At 33.7% G+C, this 24326-nt stretch overlaps 1 protein-coding gene across 1 annotated transcript; it reads right to left on the reverse strand.

Moving 5' to 3' along the window:
- Positions 1–23163: 23163 nt before the first annotated feature.
- Positions 23164–23926, reverse strand: LOC114489328 (39S ribosomal protein L39, mitochondrial-like; the record flags this gene model as incomplete). The annotated part of the gene is given in 3 exon segments (XM_036016011.1): positions 23164–23487; positions 23489–23701; positions 23703–23926. Coding segments are annotated over 3 exon segments (750 nt in total), but the record flags the coding sequence as incomplete, so codon positions are not given.
- Positions 23927–24326: the final 400 nt, after the last annotated feature.

The raw sequence follows: 24326 nt of genomic DNA on the forward strand, positions 1-24326 counted from the left end.
GCCTACTGAACTGTGAAAATATAATTTTTTGCTGTCTGGTATTTTGTTGTGACAGCCCTTGCAAACTAATACAACATGCATATGCAGAAGTAGAAAATTATTCCAATCTAGGCATAGGTCCATTGCTGTATGTCCTAGTTATTTAAAAACACCCTTCAGGAAATGTTCCAAAAACTTTACATATACAATTTCATTTAATCCTCAAGAGAGCAATAATGAATTAAGTGATATTTTAATGTTCATTTTACAGAGTAAAGTGAGTCACAAAAGGCTTCAATAAATTAAGGTCCCACAGCTAGCCCAAAACTGGAGTCCAAGCTCATAATCATTATACTCTAAACAACTGCTAAATTAAAAATAAACAAGCAAACACTCAATTTATGGGCACGTAGTACAAATTGTACATCATTATTTATTGAAAAACATGAAGCCCCACAGCTTTTTTAAGAAAGAAGGAAAAGTTATATAGACTTTAAACCTAATTTGGGCATATTGAGTACATGTTATCTGATCTATGTTTACATGAATTTTTCAATGCTCATTTTCATAAGTAATGCAGATAACACATAGAGTTTTTAGAACACAAAGAGTCATTTGCACTGTAGCCTAAACTATAATTTTAGAGTCACTTAGCCTCATCAGTTTTAAGTCAACTCTGGATAATTTTTTGAGCACAAACACAAAAATATACTCAAAAGGTAATAAATGCTGACTATTTTGACTGGCCCATGGTAAAAATGCTCAGTTTTTCAACTTGAAAAATTGTGTTTCATTTTGCTAAAGTAAGGTGTGGAATGTATTGGAATAGGTTAAATATCTAAGTTATATATTGTCTTAACAGAAACTAGTTTTATATTTTGAATTATTGTTTTTGTTTGTTTGCTCTTTTAATTAATTTATTTTTATTGCTGGCACTATTACAAATGTCCCCATTTCCCCTCCTGCTGGCCTTCAGTCCATCCCCTGCCCCATCTAATCTTTTTACTTGAGTATTAACATGGAGAGGCTTTAAGGGATATAAAAATGATACAAATGTTGAGCATTAATTATTATAAATAAATTTATCTATAGGTCAAAAGCATTATTACATATAAAAATACTTATTACCTATAAAAATACTTATTACAAGTTGTCATTCACTTTCCTAGATCTTGGGTATCTCAATGAACAAGACAAAAATTATTTTCTATATTTTTCATAAATGTAAAGACTGCATACAAAAACATATTTAATACCATTACTTTTCATTGAAATGTCTCCTTGTTTTTGACAGAACAGAAGGTAACTGAGCATTTTTACCATGGGCCAGTCAAAATAGTCAGCATTTATTACCTTTTGAGTATATCTTTGCATTTATGCTAAAATAATTACCCAGTGATGACTTAAAATTGATGAGGCTAAGTGACTCTAAAATTATAGTTTAGGCTACTTTACCTGAGGATCTTATAAACATAATAATAAATTCTAATTATTTAATGGAATGGTTTTCATAAAAATACATAATTTTATTGATTTAGTTAAAGAATGAGCACTCTAAATTTTTTTATAAATACACAGATTTTCTTTATAACATGATCTAAAATCACATTATTTGAATAACTTTTTAAAACTCTTAAAATATAGTTTTTTCAGTGCTTGGGTTCTAGGTTTAATTTTCCCCTTTAACTTAACCTGAAGATTAGTTACTCAAATATATTATTTTATTCTAAGACTATTGTAACAGTTACTTGATGAGATAGTTTTTACTATGTAACAAAATTGTTGCACCAGATTCATTGCTGAGAACTGGTATATAGCATCATCTCTTTTTAAAAATATTTTATTTATTCTAAGAGATAGGGGAAGGGAAGAAGGAAGATAGGGAGAGAAACATCAATGTGTGATTGCCTCTTGTTTGTCCCCATCTGAGGACCTTACCCGCAACCCAGGCATGTGCCCTGATGGAATCAAACCAACCACCCTTTGGCTCGCATGCCCATGCTCAATCCACTGAGCTACACCAGCCAGGGCTAGCATCATCTCTTTTGTAGAATGCAATATTTTCATTCAAATTAATGATCTGTTATTATAAAATTAATTGTATTTGCAAAAATATATAATCTGAATAATTCACTCACTGTAAAGTGGTATAAATGACTTGAAAGACTATTCTATGATTTTATCATTATTGTGGCATAGATAAGACATTAGGTTCTTACACCTAGAATGACTATGTGTTCTATGTGTTAGAAGTAATACATATATATATGAATTTGATTTATTCTTCACAAATACTTAAGAATACTTTTAAAATGTATTAAGACCTCAAAAGACAGTTACATTTATTTACAGGATGCCTCTTCATGCACATGAAGTATCTTGTGTTTAATAATGTAATAAGTCTCTTGTGATAAAATAAATTTTAAATATTCATGTTTTTATGGCTCCATAAATTGTAGTTATCATTTTGTCCACCTGAATATAAAGCATAGAGAGAACTATATTAATCACATAGTTAATAGCATTGCAGTCTGAGGGTGTTTACTCAAATCATGTATCTCTTCCTTTGACTCTCATTTTGCATCCAGATTTATTTTTACATTGTTATTATAATGTCCATTGAAAAGTATTATTTCATTCAGTTACAAATTATATTTTCTAAATTTATTATTTAATAAATTAAAACATTTAAATGGTATGCCTGTATGCAATATTAAAAATGTCACAACTATTTGACTTCCATCATTTGCATACTAAGAAAATGATTCACAATAATATTTCTACAGAACAGAAGAATATTTCCCTTGTGAACTTCATTAACATAGATATTTTTCTGTCTTCTTGGTATGAAATTATACTTGTCAGAGCAAAAACAAATTCAATGTGAATTAAATACTTCCACATAATATAAATAAATATATTCTTGCAGGCAAAGCTAATAGCTAATTATTCTTATAAACAAACCTCTATGATAGAATTTGTGAGGCTTGTAGGTATACTCTAATGCCATTTCAACAAACATAATTCTGTAACGAGAATATGCCTCAACTGTTGAGATGGTTTGCTGGGGTTCTAGAACTACTTGGAAAGTGAAAGATGTTTTGCTTTTTTCTATGAAATATGTCCATATTTTAACTTTACTATTATTTAACTATACTATTATTTATGAAACTGAGGATCCTTATGAATTTGATTAAATTTAATTCTTAACTCTAAAATTCATCTCCTTCTCTCTAAATCCCCCTCAGAGACCTGGCTTTCCCCTCATGTAGTCAGCATCCCCCAAGGCAGCAGAAAACAGTAGCCCAGACCTGACTGATGATCACATGGTCTGGACCTCTGGAAGGCTAACGATAACATCTTGACCTCAATTACGTTTCAGTTCCTGAGCCATAAGGTGGAACAACTCCCTGGCTAGTTTCTCATGAAACCAGACACTGCACCAGACGTCACAACTGTCCTCAAGACCTAAAGAAATGATTCATTACCCTTTCCTCACCTCTCACCAATCAGCTCCCAGCATGACGCTGAACTCCTAACTAACTCATGGTGTCTTGTGATATTGCCTTATGTAATCTCTAACCTACATACCATTGACAAGTTCTGGCTTTTGGGCGTTAGTTCCTTCCTCCTGGATGAAGCCATGCATCAAAAAAAAAAAAAAAATAGCCAATATTTCTCTACTGCAACTCTCAGTGTCCAGCATTTGGCTCTGCTAACATCCAGTGGAGGAAGTTTTTCTGTGCCATAACATTTACAACTTCATTATTTTTTAAATTCTAGTGCTAAACATCATTTTCATCTTCAATCTTGATGTGAGTAATTCATCCCCTCAAATATAACTACCTAATCAGAGAGTGAATAATTTGTATTGACATCTATAGGAAAAAGATGCACTACATTTAATTTCCACTGGTATAGAATTAAATCATGTAGGAATGGTAAATGTTATTAAGCTTTTATTCTAGAATTGTACTGTGTTATATTATTGCCATTGTTTTTGTCTCTTTTTAAAGACCCAACATCCACATGGAATATTTTATTGTTACCCTATAATCCTTTAAAAAAATCTACCCATCTTGTAGAAAATTATGTTGCCTAAGGAAATAGAATTCTTCCACTGTATTGTAGAAATGCATTTCAGGAATACATGCGTAGGAGGATTTGAGATATATTGGCAAAATTTATTAGAGCAAAAACAAAGGAAGGGCTTAGGCAATGTCTCATCCATGACCAGGTGGCTCATCTCCTTCTCTCTGTGAAAGAAGTCCAGCTTCTGGGACTACAGACCCACACTTGTCCCCACAAAGCTCAGGAGGAGAGCTAGAACCCAGAGCTGCTGTGCTATTAGCCCGGCAACAGAGGCTCCAGAAGTCCACCAGCATGTCTCTTCCTGTTCTGCCAGGAAGCTGCACTTTGGCCCACAGGGCTGCTAACAGGAGAGAGTGAGCCTCAAAGACTAGGCCCCTTGTTAAGCTTTAACTATATTTTCTTGGGCTTGGGAGAGAGTAGGCTTTCTTTCAAAGTCCAGAGTGCTAACCATTACACTATGGGACCTGCTAAGAGTAGGCTTTCTTTCAAACAACTCAGTCTGTCTTCCGGTGTTTTGTGGGCTTGTGCCTGTGCCCTCCTCCTACCCCATCTCTTTCCTGTATCTTCCTAGGTTTTGTGCCTTTATCCTATCTGGTTCTTTTCCCATATTTTCCCAGGCTAGACTCATCCACTTTGTGTGCCATTTTGGGTCCTACTGTGAATACCTCATAGTTTTGTCTTGTCATCTGGTTTCTACTGTGCATGCATTCAGTAAAGGAATTTCCCCCTTACTGTTTTAGTTTTTAATTTGTTGATTTGAGAGACAGAGAAGCATCAATTGTTCCTTTTATTAATGCATTCATTGGTTGCTTCCTGTATGTTCCCTGACCAAAGAAGATCACTTGAACCTTGGATTATCAGGACAACACTCTAACCAACTGGAAACTGGTCTTTTCTGCCTACTCGAGGATTAGGATAGAACTATCCTCTGGAGGGCCTGTGAAGCCACTCTTTCCTAGTTAATACAGCTGAATTAGATGTGTGGCTCTACTTACTCTCTACCTATGTACCTACTGAAACAATTATATGTCTCAATAATTGAAAACCTAATCTAAATTATGTCAGCATAATATGTTATGAGCTAGATCTGTGATAGCAGATCTCTTGACTAGAATCCTGTATTTGCCATTCGCTACCTGTTTATCATTTTGCAGCCACTAAATCTTTCTAAGTTTTGAAATTGATATCTGTAAAATGAAATTTTTACTCAGGACCATTGTGAAGATTTAGAGAGATAATGTATCTCAAAGATAATGTTTTCCTGGTACATAGTAATCACTTGCTATATATTAACTACTACTTTTATTGTGGTATTTTTATATGCATAGATTTTTAAATGAAAGATAAATATATGCATATCATATATGTGTCTTTGTAAAAAAAAAAACGATCACAGTCTAAGACAATATATTCAGATGTCCCCAAAGAATCTAAACAGGTTTTACATATTTCAAGAAGAGGTCATTTTTAATTGACATTTTTACAAGATTCTATGAATGAATAATACCCTTCCCAGTCATTGACAGAGGTTTATAATTTTTTTAAATTAAACTGTATCATTGATTGATGACACAGGTGCACTTTCAATAATACTAGTATAGGTAGTATTAGTACATATTTTTTAATTTAAATGGATTTAATTCAACATATAGAAGGCTTGTGATTTAATTTTCTATTATAATAGAGAACTCAGGTGTGTTTGAGAAGCAAAATACAATTGTTTTTAAAAGTCACCAACTAAAAAGTACATGAAATACTTTTAGAAAACATTTCAATTGGTTGCCATACAGATAATAACCTTCAGCATGTGGTCATGAATTAAACGCCAAATAGCATCAGGAGTCCTGCTTCAAGAAATAATTAGGCCTTCTGCAGAGTCATTCAGTAAAATTACATTATTGTGTTCAACTGAGAGGAGCTGTGTAGAATTGTATTTGAAAATATAATTCCAGGGACAGCTGGCCTAAAAAAAGGAAGAATCTTAATAATATATGTTGCTGAGGTGGTTGGTTATTTACTCCCCATTATGAGAGTAGTTGATAAGAACAGTCATTGTTGCATGGGGAAGAGAAATTAATTCAGGAAAGTAATAATGTAGCTTCCCCTGCAGTTTAACTAAATTTTAAAGTGAAATGTAGTGTTAGGCATGCAAACAACAGGCCTGGAGGATTTGTGCTCCCTGCTCCTAGTTCTGAAGCTTCAAACCTATGTGGCCTTTCTTGTTTGTCTTCTTTTATTGCCCTTACTTCTCTCTTGTAACGTAAACATGGGAAAGAGAAAGTGGCAGAAAAACAAAGGATAAGCATACCAAATAGTTCCAGCCCCTCTGCACAAAACATTAATAGGAGAATGGTACCACACTGAGATTTTATGAATAGGTTGATAATAGCCTGTTCTTTTAAACCAAATGGGGAGCCACTGCATGTTTTGTCATCTCAGAGTCAATTTCATTTTTTCTTAAAAGCCTTCTAAATTTTTCCACCCTTGTCAAATAGGACAATTAATTTATCAGCCTAACCTTTCAATGTATTGTAAACTCACCTGTGCTGAAATAAAATTCTTGACACTCTCATGATCATAAATTATACAGATAATCACATGAAGTATGGGGGCCAGTATTTTATATATAATTTATTGTCATGTAAATTAAACAAATCAAGTGAAGATGAGGAAAAAATTATAGTTGATTATTACTACAGAGAGAACTCTAAGTTTTCATGCAATATGTAAAAGTAAGTGAATTTCTAAATGGCTTTGATTATATAAATGAATACCAAGTAAATATTTGTAGTAATCTCCAAAAATAAAAATATCAATAAATGCATATATTACTCATTTCTTGAAAACTAAAAATATTGGGGTGATATATTTTTATATGTAAAAATAAAAATTGTGATTTTCAGGTAAAATACCTGAAGAAAAAGTTTTAGTTTTTCAGCAAATATTTTTGAGACTTTTACGAGCCAGTGACCGTTCTATGCAGAAAACAAGATAGAGAACACTCAGGGAAGCCACATGTATGAGCTGGGGTGGACACTGCACATTTAATGTAATATTAGTAGTGGTAAGTATAATAAAGAAAAATTAAGCAGAGTAAGGAAATCAATGAAGGATGATGCACAAGCAGGTTAGTTAGGGAAGGTCTCTAGAAGAAGATGACATTTAAGTAGAGACCCATCTTTTATTCTGTTGTGTGTGTGTGTTTTGAGAATTCTGTAATATTTTTGTTATTTTGAAGGAGCCAAAGCTGCTGGGAAATCATATTTATCTGAGATTGATAGAAATGCTTTTGTTGGCTCTACTTATATAGAAAATATGATTGAAATGAAACAGTGGTAGATATTTACAGCCCATCTTTAATTTACCATATCTCATGATCTTCTGGGTCAAGAATGCAGGCAGAGCTCAGCTCAGCTGGGCTATTCTGTTCCGTGTGGCTTTGACCGAGGCCACCTTGGTATTCAGAGGCAGATGGGCCAGTCTGGAAGGTCCAACATGGCTTTGCTAACACACTTGGAGCTTTGGTGGGGATGTCCGAAAGGCTGAGCTTGGCCAGGATCTGCCAAAAAAGGTACCTGTATGTGCTACTCAGACTCATATAATCTCAGGATAGTCAGAATTTAAATTTTAAGCTGAAGGCTTCCCAAGAGAATGTTTCAAGGAACAGTAAGTAGGCACTCCTAGCCTCTTTATGTCTAGATCCAGCATCTACCCACAGTATCACTGTGGCTGTATTTTATTGAGTAAAAAGTCACAGCACTCACCCAAATTCACTGGGGTGTCATAGGCTCATAGGCTCTACTTCTACATAGGAGACAAAGAGTTTGAACTATCTTTAATCTCCCACACTACCCATAAAAAAATTTGCAAAATTTACTCAAATGCCATGAGCATAAGCAAATTCACCTAAAGTGCTTTGGTAGTACTACAGGATTTATTGTATTAGTGTGTGTGTGTAGTATTTAGACCAAACCTAAAATGATACACGTGTCATAAGAATATGTCATTTTCACATATTTTCAATAGGAGTTGTACACTCTACAACCCATAAGCTGAAATCCACTCACAGTGACATTATTTATCCAAAAAATCCACTCTGAGTGTCACTACTGAGGGTGGTGACATGAATCTGAAATGCAGCAAAAGTCAATGAAGTATTGGTATTTCTCTCATACAAGACATTTCACAGATGGTTTATTTTTATTTTGATATTGATTTTAGCATCTTTTATGGAAATTCTTATGTAAAAGATATAATGACCACTCATTGTGACATAACAATCTTCTTTATTTTTAAATTGCCACTGAAAAAATTATAAATAGATGCAAGTCTATGTAATATCAAAATTATGATGCCCCATTTGACTTAAAGACAGTATTACATCTGCTTGAGAGTAATTTTTCAAGCCATTCTTTTGGTATCTCTGAGCTGTCAATCCAGCTGGTGGGACCTCTGTTTCTGATGGCCCCTTCCATAGGCAATTCTAAGTTCTAAGCATGTTATTCACTCAACCAGTTTCACTTACAGGAGCAGTCAAATCATCCTAGTATTCTCCCTAACTGTGGTAGATGTTTTATTTACTTCCGTCCACTACATCTACTTTAATAGGATGGAAGAGATTACCTAGAATATCTGCTATAGCCATGAAAATCAGTAATTTGGGAAATATTAAGGATTTATAATAACTAGAATCTAATGGTAGCTGTAAGTTACCATAATAAATTAATTTTATTTTCTATATAAAAGTGCTCAGTCTATAATATTCACTGCCAAACTTTGTTATGACTTTGTTAAAATAAGGTTTTTTAAGTGTAGCACAGGGTGCCAGGTGGTAAGCAGTGGTTCAAGTACATACCGCAAAGAAAAATGGCATAGAGACGTTTATTACTCACAGGTCTTCGAGGAAGTGCATGGCATGTCCCAAGGGGTCACAAGGGGAGATCAAGGCATGGTGTAGGCAGAGAGGAAGGCAGGACTTGGACTACACTTTATTGCGGTGCTTTGGGGTTTCTGGGCTAAGGCCAGATTGGTCAGTTCAAACAAAATGATTGTTAATCTCCAGGGGGTCTTTTCTAAGGGGATCATTACTGGGAGGCACAGGGAAACAGGAGAGATGGTTGATCTCAAAGGCTGTTGGGGAAACCACATTAGAAACTTATATTTGTTTGTGACAGTGAGGGCCGTTATCCAGGGAATGCATTTGTATGAGGGCCTAGCTGCTTGGTCGAACAACATGAATGTGGAGGCAGCAACACCAAGAAGTAGCTTAGCTTACCTCCTGCCAGATAAGTTAAATAAGAACATGTAAAAAACTAGAACAGTGTTGGCTCCATTAGAGCAGTTCTCTGAATTATCCAATTTCTGGGTAGTATGGACAGCAAGATTTATACATTTTCTGAATTCATTTAAGGCTTAACAGGGATTCTTATTTCTGTATATGCAGGCAAGTCTGAGGATAGCTATGTGCATTCTTAACCTGAATGCAACATACTTGCTTCAGAGGTTCCTTTTATTTTATGCATTTGAACTAGAATATTTTAAGACCTAACTTCTCATAATTTATTTTTAAAGAACCTCAAGATATATGTTTGCATAAATTGTAAAACAAAAATTTCCCTTTCATTTTTACTAATTAAACATATTCAGAAACTGGACCAAGACACTGCCATTTAAAGTAAATTTAAAAAGAAACTACTTCCCATTCTCCTTGTGCTAATCATATGGACAGTCCCATTCATTCTTTAAAATATGTCTCTAAAGTTTGACCTTGGCCAAGAAGTTAAGGAACATAATCACAATCTGTTCCCTTTGAATAGGGTGGGTCTGCTGGACAACTCTCTTTTTGGCATTCACTGTCTCAAAATAGTCATGTCATTAATTAGTAACCATTTTATTTCTTTTCTTGAAAAGCATAATAAAAAATAATATCCCAACATTTAAATGTCTAACCATATAATTACCTGCAGATGAGAATAATATCTGCCTGCCTTTATTTCATGGTTATAGGAATATCTAGGTCTAGATAATTGAGAGTATTTGAAAGTTTAACTAAACTTTTATGTTTTCTTTCAAATTGTTTCTATTTTCTCTGGGCTTTAGCATTAGATAAGCCTAACTAGAGATAATTTGATAACCAACAATTTTAACACTGAGCAAACATATAGGGAACACTCACACTACTGAGTGTCCCATTTACCAATTTTATTTTCTAGAAGCCAAAGGAAATTTTTATAGCGTTGGCTCCATGAACATTGAAAAATTAAGCTAACTCTTGAGGTTACTGTAAGTGTTTCTTTGTGTATTAACTCATTTAATCTTCATGATGCCACCATAAAGAAGATATTTTGGGGGAGGAGAAGAAGGAGTCATCCCCAATTATAAACAGGGATTTTGACCCAGAGAAGTTCCCAAAGCCAGTAAATGGTAGAACTGGGATTTGAAGTCAGGCTGTTTAGCTTGCCTGGTCCTTATCCGCTATGTTGCTCTTCCTCTCTAAATTAGATTTAGGAAGAAGCTATTTGTAAAGGTTTAATGGCCTTGAGATCAGACACAACAGAACCAGCACATTCAAAATCACTTGGTGTGAGTTATGAGATAGATTTCAAACTTTCATGTCTATGAATTTCATTTATGCTGAACTCAATAGCTTAGACCATGTAGGAATACCTACCTAGTAGTAACCATTTTTGGTGATGGACACTCCTCTTCATTCATCACTTTCTATGTGCAAATCTGATTATAATTTAGACAGAAATGTATATAGATATGTAATGTATATATTAAATATATAAAATACATATAATACATATATATTATGGGAAATATACTTATTTTTAGGCTTTGAAATCTAATTTTCCTTTAAAATTTACCTTGTGCTGAGGAGTTTCTAGAGAGAAAAAATCAGCAAGGTTGATTTTGGAATTAATTAATGTTCTAAATTAATGTTCTACCCTCAGTTACATCATGAAAATACTCCAGAAAGTGAGAAGGGGTATCCTTAAAAGGCATCTCATGTATTTTGATGTTCAACAACAAGAATTATAAAGTGGATAAAATATTACTAACAAAAGCAAAATTTTGTCTGTTCACAAAGGTCCATCAAGGAACAGGTATGAAGGACACATGAGCAACGCCAAAGGGGTGGGTTTGAGGGTGGGAGGCAGGGATGGGTGACGTGGGGTGCCATGGTGGGGTGAAATGGAGGCTACTTGAACAACAATAATTTAAAAAAAGCAAAATTCTGATGTCAAAACAATATTTACTTTACTTATATTTAAAACTAGTCATAGTATTTAAGTGAATTTTTACCTAACAGATATATCGAACACGTAATAGTAGATCCACGGCTTAATTCACTTTAGGAAATTTCCAAGATGGTTTTAAAATTACTTAAATGTGTAAGAAAAGTTTTACATTGGCAGTTATTGACCATGAAAATATTTCTTAAATACAGTGAGATAAAAATATAAAGACAAAATTTTTCAAAATGGCTATTTCTTATAACTTGTTAAACAGAATCTTTCTTGTGGATTAAAAACTTAACACATCAGTAATATGTTTGTTAACTGCTAGTGTGTGTTAAATGACTAACGCATTTTACTTAATTTTCCAATACACAGAGTGATTTTTCTTCTCTAACTTTTCCAGAGATTCAATTTGAAAAACATTATAACTAGATATTTTAAAAGATTAGATGTTAGGTGTGGATGTAAAAGAGCAAGGATTTTAGAGGCATTATCTTGGCAGAACTTGCTTTGTGAGAACATTAAAAGTTTCCTGAGACTGGGACCATATGTTTTTCATCTTGAGTCTAGCACGATTTCTGACACATAGTAGGCAGTTAAAAAATATTTGTTGAGTGGAAAAATGAATGAATAGCTGAATGTGCTTAACTGTTCCTGTTTGGCATTTAGAGGTTATTTTTAAAACTGTTAAAGTAACAAATATACTCATTGAAAACAGAAGAAATATTTTCCTTTCACAAATCTCCAAGGATTTTTGATAGGTATGTTAGTTCCCCAGTGTGCCAAAAGATTAGTCACTATTTTTAATGCAAGCACCATGGAAGTCTTTGATTAAATTTTAAAGAATTTAAGTTTGCACTACCAGTTGTTCTTTTGGTGGAAGTGTTAATGTAAATGTTGAGTTTTCTATTTTTTAAATATCATTCATGATTTTAATGTGAAGCCTTATACTCATAAGCAGTGTTTCTTAAAACATCCCTATTAAGGACCATTTGACAAGTATTTTACACAAACTTCACAACAACCTTAAGATATAGATAGTAGAACTATTGGTCTTATTAAACCAGGCCTAGATATGTTAAAGATCCTCCTCCAGTTTATTTGACTAAATACAGACTAAATCGTTGCCACTAGACTATAGTCTTTGGCAAAGTTTTTGTTGTTGTTGTTGGCACTGTAGCATGTGTACCACATTCATTCATTTAATGTATTTTAATAATTCATGCTTAAGTTATATATAATCAATTTAGAGTTCTTTAGCAAATTAATTCCTTTAAGTCTAGAAGCAAAAATACATGGATTTAAAATATCAATTTTTCAAAGTATTTTACACAAAAATATAATTTATTTTTAATGTTTTTTAAACTTATAGTATTTTCTTTTACTATATTCTTGAGAACATCTGTGCAGAGACACAAAAGTCTGAAAGATAAAGACAAGCTAATTTATTTTTAAGCACCAGATTTTTTTTATATGGTAAATTCTTTGATTTGTTTTGTTTTCCTGCTTCCCCAAATGCTTACAGAGCCATGCCCAGATACGAGTCTAGTTGTTTATGCTATTCTAATCTTTTTCAGGCAAGGACAAGTTTCTTTTATTTTTATACTTTTTTTTGGTTCATGTAAGTCATTATACCACTAATAATTCTATAAGAAAGACTGAATTAAGGAACAAATCTGAAACCAGTATTGTCCAGAAAAGAGTAGAAAACACATGTATTTAAAGTACCAAAGGAAAAAAAGGGAGCTCCTATTACTTCTTCAATCGGTACGATTCAAACATGACTGCTAATGGAACAGGCTCTCTGAGAACCGTAATTGTATCCCTATTATGCCATTTGGATGCTCTTAGCTGCTTGTGTATCAGTGAGCCACATCATAGCCAGAAAGCAGATTGTTTGTTGCTGAAAACAAGAATAGTTCTCCATAAAAAGAGAGGCAAAAGACTGCCATGTTCATATATTTTTTGTATTTTCATCATTTTTGTGATTGGTTTCTATTTCAAAAGTTGAACATTCATCAGGATGATTATTATAATCAAGGCAACAGAAATAACTATATAACTCAAAAGTTATTTTTATAATTATGAAAATGTAACAACTGATTTAGAGAGTTAATATAAAACCCCAATTCTATTCTCATACTCTTAGTATCCATATTTTTACTTTAAACTGTGCAGATGAACAAATAAACTGAGGACTTTAATTCAATATGTAACTTATTTATATAAGTTAATAAAAGCCATAAATTTAGAAGAAAGGATTTCTCTAACTGTGTATAGAGACAATCAATCTGTGTCTCCATCATTGACATATGTGTTGAATAAATTAGGGAATTAATGAATGAACTAAGACCACCTTAGCTGCTCATGAGGAAAGCCAACCCACCAAGGCCGGCCATAGTGGGAGAACGAGGACACCTGTTCGGACACTATGGATACAAAAGGAGAGGCACCACTCCCCTAATTTTACTTATTGATGCTTGTTAAGTGTATAACTTAAAGACTGCTGATTTAAGAGTCAGAAGTCTGGATGCTTGTTGGTTCTGCCAGGTCATGTTGTGTGGCCTGTTGCCATTCATTTAACCACACAGAATCACACTTTCCTTGTGGAGACTGTCACATTTCTTGACTTACAAATTTGTAGTGACTATCAAAAACTAGAAGATATTGTGCAAAACACAAATGAATGAACAAAACATTGGAAACTGTAAAGAACCTTACTAATAGATTTTTCTGATTAATAGAAAGGTAAAAATTGTCTTGAGTTTGACTTATTTATATGGAATCCCTGCCCCCAGTGGCTTATTCCTTTTTAAATCTTAGGACTTTTCCATGTCTACCCCAAGAATAGCAAATAGAATATTTCCTTGTTGAGTTTATGGTTTATAGAAACATAAGAAAAGTATGTATCAGTCACTAAATCAGATGATACACCAAAACCATCATTCTAGATTGCCTTATGGTCTCATGTAACCAAACCAACATCAAAGGTCTTTTACATGGAAGTATGTGTGTATGTGTGTACACTCCCATGTGTTTGTATGTATATTTGTCTGTTTGTGTATTTATGATAGATATTTATTATCCCTTTAACAAATTATACAAATATCCAACTCCTAGATAATCCATTGCACCTCTGAACTAATTTAAGTCAATATTCTATGTCTTAGAGGAAATCCCTCATGCAAAGAAAATATATTTGTTATCCACAGGACAGCTGAGCAGGAGTACATTATACAGGAGAAATAACCTGTGTCCAAATGGACAAGTCTTAAAAATATACATGTAATGTTATCTTATGGAAATTATGAATGACACCCTTTGTAAATAGGATCAGAAGGTCATAAGAGAACACATATCTGATAGCTACAATATTGGGACTTATTGGGACCAATTAAGCAAAAAGGGGTAGCAGCACTTAGTGAACAGCATATGCTGTTGTTACCACATGAAGTACTACAGGGGATTTGAGGCTTACACAGAAAGAGTGGAGGAATGTCACACACCTTGACTTTGTCCCTTGTTGGCATTTCAGTTGCAGAGACCCCATAAACCTGTTTTCATAGTACAGTACACAATAAAATCTAAATCTCATTAATTAAATTTGACATACAAGAAAGAAAATGTGGTATTAAAGAAATAACTTTATTTTCCAGTAATTAAAGAATAGATACTATTTCCCTTTTTGCAAAAGTTGAGTCAGTTTTTAAACAGAATAAATAAAACTTAGTGAAACAGATGGCAAGAAACTAATTATAGGTACCAGGTAGATAGGTATTCTATTTTCTATGAAGAAACTGAGGAATGGCAATGTTTAAATAGCACTGGGCTTCAGCTGCTATAATGTGTTGCTGTTACTATAATCAACTATCTATTTATGTTGGAATGGTGTAAATTTTGTCTGCCTGTTTAAAAGCTCACTGGTCAATATACCCAAAATTAGCACATTAGAGTTTTGAAAGTGAAAGCAAGGTAATTGAAAATTCCTCAGAAAAAAAATTTTGTAAACTGATTCTAGTATTAATCTAATGTTCAGTATCAACTGAGCATTAGAAAGGAAGTAGTATCAACTACTTACTTTCCTGTTCAAGAGTTTTGACTAAAGATAAGTTAATAATCCTTTCTTCTATCAGCAAAATACTATAGTGTCTAGTTTTAAAATAGACCATATGAAATGAATAAATATGATAACTGAGCATAGAACCTATATTCTAAAACCACTGATATATAGTATTCTCTGATGCTAGAAAATAAAATAAAACTTAAATATAAGAAGTATAACAAAAATTATGTAACAGCATTTTATTTTATAAACTTGTCAAGTAATGACATTTTCTATGACACCAACAAAAGCATTTGTTATGATCCCATCATATAACTATTTTTTTCATTATGCCTTCAATTTTCTCTAACTTACACATCCTATTTGGAAAAAAGAAACATAGTCTTAGTGACACATGGCCTTGCTTTTGCCTTTGGACTAGTTGACAGCAGGATGGCAAAGTTGAGGATGAGGGTGAAGGGGCAGATGCCTTTAGGCTTGTGACATAGGAAGAAGTTTTGGAGGGGAGGTCACTAAGGTAAATACATACATATTGATTTTTCAGTGCCACTCTGCTAGGCCATAGGCTGTTAATGACTTAGTTCCCTTAGAAATTTAAAATTTCAGAGGGCCTTGAAGAACAAAGGAAAAATTACCCAATGCTAAACTATTTAGAAATAGTAACTGATTTTTTTTCTATACAGCTCAAGTGATTTTATTCCTGTCCCACTGTTGTTTATATAATGTGGAGCTAAAATACACAAGAACTTTCATTGGTATAAGTAACAGATGCAGGAAAACTCAGATATGCCCCTGCTGCTGCTGCTGATGATGATGATATATCTAGCACATATGTAGTACTTATCATGTGCCAAGAATTATTCTAATATATGTGGATGGGTAGATGGGTATATATATAGATAGATGGATAAATGAATGGATAGATAGATATGATACATGTAAATATATCAGTATACATACATATAGATATCTATGCACATAGATATAAGACACATGTTGTCTAAGGGTAGAGAAGATGTACAGTGAACACTGAACCATACAGTTGTTTTAAGAGGGAAAAATGAAGCAGGCAAGTCCACTGAATATTAAATAATTTATTGTAGGGTAATTTATTTATAGGAAGGGAGATTGTGTCAGAGCAGAAAAAGATAACCCAGCAGTCTGTCTAGATTATTCTCCACTACTAGACAGTGGTTACAGTATATGTTTTATAACATAGCTGAACTACTAATGATTAACAAGACAAAGGAACAAAGAATACAGTATGAGCCAAGAACCATACTTCCTGGTGATCTTGTGATGGATAATTGCTTAAACTTCACGTCAACACCTAGTGTGATATTTGTTATGTTATTCTGGCTGTTTATTGACAGAGATTTTTATGGTTACATTGTGTAAACTTACAGGACATAGCTAATCATGTAACTATGAGGCTTTGGTGTCAGCTTAGACTAGTTAGGTTAGAGACTTCAGCATGGAAACCAGAAAGAAATTAGGGGCCAAAGAGGAGGAGAGACAGAAGTAGGGAGTGAGGGAGAGATAGAAACACAGAGATGGAGACAGTGTGAGGTAAATACTATTATTATGTCAAGTTCACAAATAAGATACTGTCACCAAGAATCTAATTCACTTTTCCAAGACCAAACAGCAAAAAAGTTGTGGAGGAGGGATGCCAAATAAAAAGCAGGAAGACCTTAGAGTCTACATGCTGAACCTCTACACCAAGGGGGCTTTCACTGCTCGTTAAAACACAAAAAATTTATAAAGAAGAAAAAGGTTGAGTTGTATTCTTAATCTGCCTGCAAACAAAAGATTTTGGTAAAGTTGTCATTTATGGCCCCCCATTTCAAAGTGGTTCAAACACTCAACAGATTTCAAAATCCCTTGTACTCGGGTTTGAATTCTGACCAACACATCGCTTACTGGATATGTGATTTGGGATTAATCATTTACAATTTCTAATTGATCCTCCTTCATAAACAGAAAAGAGTAATAATTTTCTATTATTATTATATATAAAATGAAGCAGATATTAATCCTGTTCTTTGGAAAAATAAAAAAGATAATAAATGGCATTATTATTAATAATGTCATCATCATAATCTTTAGTATAATATGTACTTTTCAGAGACAGGTGAACAATTTTTAATAAAAACATAAATATATATGGAATAATGAATAGATTGTCATGCTATCTTGCAACATTTAAAGACTATCGACTCTATTTTATCAACACTCTTATTGTTTTAGAGAATATTGTGCCTATACATTAAATTGAGAAAATATGCTTTTGACCTGACTTCTAAACAGTAGAATTTTATGGCACTTGCAGAGGTAGCCTAGAAATCACTAGTAAGTAATTTCTTGAGATGCTTCATTTAAATTAATATATCCATTTTCATTGCACCCCACCAACTGGTGTTCCTTCACTGAGGCCAAAGCTTTATTTGTAATATCTTTTTGGTTTCTATTTAATACCTGGTAAAATTTTGTGGTTCAGCCTACACCTCAGTTTGAACTTTTGGATCCATCTTGAGAGACCTGATAACTTCAGTAACTAACTGTGCTTAAATTTGTTTAAAGGAAAGTGACATCCAGCACAAGAAACACCTTGTCTTTGAGGAGAGAAGGTAAGTCTTTGGAGATTTCAACTCTTCATTTAGATAGTCTCCACAATCTTGAACCCCTATAAAAAATATAATGTTTTATATACAAAAAAAATCCATTTACCATGTCTGGTGATTTTATTTTAAAGAAATTAATATTAAGATTACTTTATAAATGTGGTAACAAAGACTCATGTTTTCTCTTACAAGAGAAAAAGTTTCTCCACAGATTCCTTATGATTCTCTTTTTCTTCTTTCCCCATTTTTATTAGTAAGAACAAGGATACTTAGAGCTATATACTTTATATGCAGACATAAGGGTCTTAAAATTTCATTAAGTTGAACATTTACATAGTTCCTATTAATATTTTTAGCTATCACTCACCTGTTTCACTTTTATTATACACTTTGATTTTGGAAAAATCTCATAAGGTAGATATTATCTCTATTAAAAATAAAAGAAAACTAAGACCAAAGATAAGTATAGTACAAAGGGTACTGTGTTTGCAGTCAGTAAACCTTATACCCTACTAATATGAGACAAACATGGACACAAATAACTTAATGCAGGCATGCCATGAGCTAGCTCTATAAACCCCCTATATAAGCAAAATACTTTGAATGTTCAGAGTGAAGAGCACATAATATTGATTGGAGAAAGTTGGAAGTAATTGGGCTTTGATAAAACTTTAAAAAATAAATGAACATCTTCAAATGAGGAAATGGACAATTGAGGTAAAAGAAACAATTTAGGCAAAAGTACAAAGCTATGAATGTGTAAAGCATGATTGGGAATGAGTGGGTCATCATGTATAGTTTTAGTATAGAATATTTGAGATCTGTTCTTAAACTTTAGCACACATCATGATCACTGAGTAAGGGACCCAAGAATTTTCATTTCTACTGAGTTATGTTAATGCTTCTGACTCAGGGATTACACTTTGAGAACCTCTAGTTTAGGGACATACAAGTTGTTCATTTTACTGCTGAGTTACAATTAATCTCAGAGTATAAAAAGTTTATAGTTAATAAAGCAAGATGACCAATGTTGGCATAGAAAGTTAAAATCCTATGAGTGAAAAGGTAATTGATAAGCCTGAAGGGACTACAGAGAAAGGATTTATCAAAATGGAGTCTGCAGTTCATATGGATGTACAGTGGATGCCTGCCTGAGTTCTAAGGATGAAAGCACTGTTGATGTTGACATAAGAACAAGCCGCATCTAAAGGCAGTAATTAAAGCAACAATCAGTGCCTTACTTGTAGTAACATATCAACAACATACCCCAACAGAGACTAGAGCAGTAAAGCAACACCATGTGACATATGCGAAAGGAGAACCACATAAGAAGAGACCAAAGAAGGGTTTGGAATTTCTCTATTAAGAGCTGCTGCAAATGGTTATAAATTGATACAGAGTCCAAGGGTTTCCAGCTGAAGTAGACAAGTAGATTTAAAGTCGACCTCAAATCCTTGAACCCTGATACCTGACATTGAAGTGAGATTGTAGTTTTTTGGAATTAAATAATGATTTTTCCAGGTTGTGCATCCTTTTCTAACTCATATTTCTACTTCAGTCATTTATCTTTTCATTCAAGCCCAGTATGCCAAAGAATTTGCTAGTTCCTAAAATATGGAAAGATATTTGCACAACCACAACCATAGTGCTGGTAGGGTAGTAGTTGGTTAAGTGAGCTTAATTAAGTGGTCTAATTCCTTGCTACAACTCCCTAAAGCATAATAATCTCAAACACTCTTTCATCTCTGAAGTCTCATAATCCTGTGTTTTAGAATCAAGGAAGAAAGTACATGAGTACAAAATAATCATAAGCATTGACACTGGGCAGAACTGGGTTAAAATCCACATCCAGTATTCTCCTTTGCCAAATGGTTTTGAATGAACTATTTAATCTCTCTGAGATTCAGCTGACTCATTTGCAAATAGGGACAGTAATTCTTATATCATAAGAACAAGTGAAACTGAAAAACAATGAGTTCTAGTGTAAATATTTTCTTCAAGTCATTGAAGCAAAAATTATTTGCCATTATTTTTCTGTCCCTGGTAAGATAAAGAATCACACCCACTTCCATATCAAATCTTCCCTCTCCCAGCCTTACAATGTTAAAACCCATAGCTAAATTTCTTGTTCGTGGGATTGCCAACTGGTACAACCGCTATGGAAAAGAGTATGGAATTTTCTCAGAAAACTAAAAATGGATCTGCCTTTTGACCCAGCAATTCCACTGCTAGGATTATATCCTAAGAACCCAGAAACACCAACCCAAAAGAGCCTATGCACCCCAATGTTCATAGCAGCACAATTTACAATAGCCAAGTGTTGGAAGCAACCTAGGTGCCCATCAGTAAATGAATGGATTGAAAAACTATGGCACATTTACACAATGGAATTCTATGCAGCAGAAAGAAAGAAGGAGCTCCTACCCTTTGCAACAGCATGGATGGAACTTTATGCTAAGCATTATGGTAAGTGAAATAAGCCAAGTGGTGAAAGATAAATATCATAAGGTCTCACCTTTAACAGGAACCTAATCAACAAAACAGAGAAACAAACAAAATATGACCAAAGACACTGAAATGGAGAACAGGCTGACAGTGACCAGAGGGGAGAGGAGAGGGAACTTCAGGGGAAAAGGGGAAGGGTTTGCAGGAACAAGTATAAAGGGCACATGGACAAAATCAAGGGGGGGTGGGGACAGGAGGGAGGTGAGGAGGGCTGGGGGCATGGCCTGGGATGGGGATAAAAGGCGGAAAACTGTACTTGAACAACAATTAAAATAAAATTTTAAAAAACTTAAAAAAAACTTTAAAAAATATAGGAAAGGAAGAAAGAAGGGACGGGGAGAGATAAAAGAAAGAAAGGAGGCAGGGATGTAGGTAAGGAAGATGTCTTAATTCTAGCAAAAATTTGTTTCTTTTTAATCTAGTATGACAATCAAATCTTAGCAGTACATGAATCTATAGAACATATTGAAAATTACTATAAAATTAAATTGTCAACAGCTATATGTAAAAAAGTATTACCACAAAATGAACAAACATAAGTACAAAACTACTTAAAAGGTATCTGTATAAAGATTAGTCATGCCCTGGCTGGCGTAGCTCAGTGGATTGAGCGCGGACTGGGAACCAAAGTGTCCCAGGTTCGATTCCCAGCCAGGGTACATTCCTGGGTTGCAGGCCATAACCCCCAGCAACCTCACATTGATGTCTCTCTCTCTCTCTCTCTATCTCTCTATCTCTATCTCTCTCCCTTCACTCCCTAAAAATAAATAAATAAAATCTTTAAAAAAAAAAAAAAAGATTAGTCATTAAAATGTCAAATTCTCAAGAATATCCTTAAAGGATTAAAAAGTGTATAGTTTTTATCTAGGAATATTGGAAAAATTACAGGCATAGAGGCTCAAATTAAATTCTATTTGATTCTTGAGTCCCACAATTGGACTCCAGTTATGTGACTTTGGACCTGTTATTTATACTCTCTCAGTCTAAATACCCTCGTCAATCCAATGTAGATAATACTACCTACTTCTCTAATGAGTTTGTGGCTTACTAACTGGGTGACCACATAATAAAATCAATTTAAATATTCCCAGCTCAGTTTTTGAGCTCTAAGTATTGTCTCTTTTGAGGATTAAGACAATGTAATTAAATTACCTGCACACAGTAATCATTCAATAAATATGAAAGTTGTCAATATTAAAGGATTAGCATAAAAGTGCTCAGGTTACATGCAGTTAAGACATTTAGGGGTAAATAACATTTCAAGTATTTTAACACACCAGGATTTTTAAGTCTGTCAATTTCTCTAATATATTTGTTTTGTTCAAAAACAGGTGCTAAGTTAAATGAAGATAAAAATTGATATTCTACAGGTTTTGTAACTTTTGATGTGACAGAGGAGAAACATGGCTACCTCAAAATTCACTACCACTTCTAAATGTTGGTCAATTTATTCAAACAAGTGAACAAAATAACACAAGCAATTACCACCTAAAACACAATAAAAGTCAGCCACCTAAGTGTGGGCCCTGAACATTGTTTTTCAGAAATCCCCAAAAAATGGCAATGTCCAATAAATATCCCTTTATCTTCTCAGTACTTGAAATTCAAAATTTTAGTGTTTCTTTAAGTTAACAGCCATGACCCTTCCTACCATATACAAGTACTCCTAAAATACATACTTATTAGTAGAATCATTGGCTCTCTATACTTGTTCTCATTTACGATTATGATTTTGACCAACTGCCTCTCCTAACACAGCCAGCCCCATGATCCAGGTGATTTTTTACTCCTTGTTGCCTGTGTACTTACAATCCAAATGTAAATAATTTGAAATTATTAAGAGAAGTAACACTTCTCAGACAACAAAATAAACATTTTATTATCATATTTTATAAGGAATTAGGTAAGTACATTGTACAGATTTTGAAAAATATAGTAAGTCAAAGAAGAAAACCAGCCTCACCTTCCTCTCAGATATTCTATATGACTAGCAACAGAGAATCCAGGCCCTGCTATTTTCATAAATAAGTATTTTCACTGGTGATAAAATATTTTTGTAGCTGTACTAATGAGTGTGCAATATGCATTTACACATCTGTACTATAATTCATTTCAATAACTCCTATCATTGATGCCAATTTTTAGCATTGTAAATGGCATGGCAATAAATATATCTGTAAACAAATAGGTGAGAATTATGTATTACTTGAAAACAGCATCATGTGAGGAGAATTTCTGGTTCAAAGTTAGTGAAGCTTCTATTTTTGGTAAGTACTTTATTTTGCTTTCAAAGAAGATTGTACCAGTTAACATTAAATAACATTGCTGTTTAAACTATTTCCAGTAACATTTACTTTTAGTTTAATGAAAATATAACTATAATAATTTCTATTCATTGCAAAAAATTAGAAAATACAAGAGAAAACTTAATAATTCTATTGAAAAATTTTACTGGCCACAATGAATAGTTGTTCCATCTTTTTACCAGAGATTTTGTGTGTATATTTATATAGGATAATTCAAAATATGACATTTTAAACTCTACATCCTTTTTTCTCTTCACATTGTGTCATGAACATTTGCTAATGTTTGATTTTCTTTTTTCCCTATTTTATTTCTAGCACATTTATTTTAATTTACTATACATGTTTAAATTTTAGAAAGTTATTAAGTAGATGCACTTTCTTCTGTAGTTTTAGTGTGATCTTCAGTTACCATTTTCTGAGATCTTTCCCATAGCTTAGATATTGTAACATGTGATCTAAAGTGAACAGGTAAAGAAAACCCCAGAAATCTTTGGATAAGACTTAGCTGACTGTCTTGAGCATTGTGAATGGCTGACACTTCATACTGGAGACAAATACTTGTTCTTGGTATAAAAAAAGGGCCCTCACTCACATCACTGAAGTCACCACATCTGTGTAATTTGAATATTCTTTCATGGTCTTGAGATGCCTTCTCTTTCATGAAATGTATTTTATTTGTTGTGTTGAAATACTCCTAATGCCATTTTTACATCAACTTCCAGAGTTTCAAGTGGAAGATTTTTATAAATTAAAGAAAGAGCATCTTTTGTGAAAGAATGTAGGTTCTCTTTTGTTGGCATACACTTATAAAGTTTGTTACCCAAACCTACATCACAGCAGAAGGCTCCAGTGATTACAGGAACTTCTGGAACACTGACCAAACTGACCATATTCACCTTCAAATGCCCTCTGGCAGCCTGCCATCATGGCATGAGAACACCCATCCTTATTAACTTCCCCTGGATCACAATCTCTGAAAGTAAGAAATGTAGTTTCACAGGATTTGGTCAAAGGCTTATACATGTCCCACAACTGTCTGTTTTCAAGAGCCAGAATGGACTTCCTATAATACCCCTCACTTAAATGCATGGAAAAACTATAAGGAAATGAAATGTTTTAAATGAAACATTTGAAATGTTTAATTTCATTTGAAACAAATGAAATGTCATTGCAAACTTGGTGCCAAGGTCAGTTTCCCCAATGTGTTAGCAATCTTCTTAGTTTGGGCAGAATGCATTAACTACCTGTTTTTTTTCCATTGTACATTTCCATCAGTTTGGTGGGTGGCAGTTGAGAAACTGGTCATGTGGTTATATATCCCAGCAAGCCTCTCCACTGGAGCAGCCTGCCAGAGCCCCAGTCCCCAGACCCTCAGAGTCATCGCCTCTATTGTGGCCATAGAAACCTGTGTTCACAGGTCCTCTACCATCTCCCCACCCACCAAACCTTCCATACTGCAATAGTCAGCACCATCTACCCTATTGTCCTAATCAGAAATATAGATGATTCACTC

Source organism: Phyllostomus discolor, chromosome 2, assembly GCF_004126475.2.
Source record: "Phyllostomus discolor isolate MPI-MPIP mPhyDis1 chromosome 2, mPhyDis1.pri.v3, whole genome shotgun sequence".
NCBI classification, from domain to species: Eukaryota; Metazoa; Chordata; class Mammalia; order Chiroptera; family Phyllostomidae; genus Phyllostomus; species Phyllostomus discolor.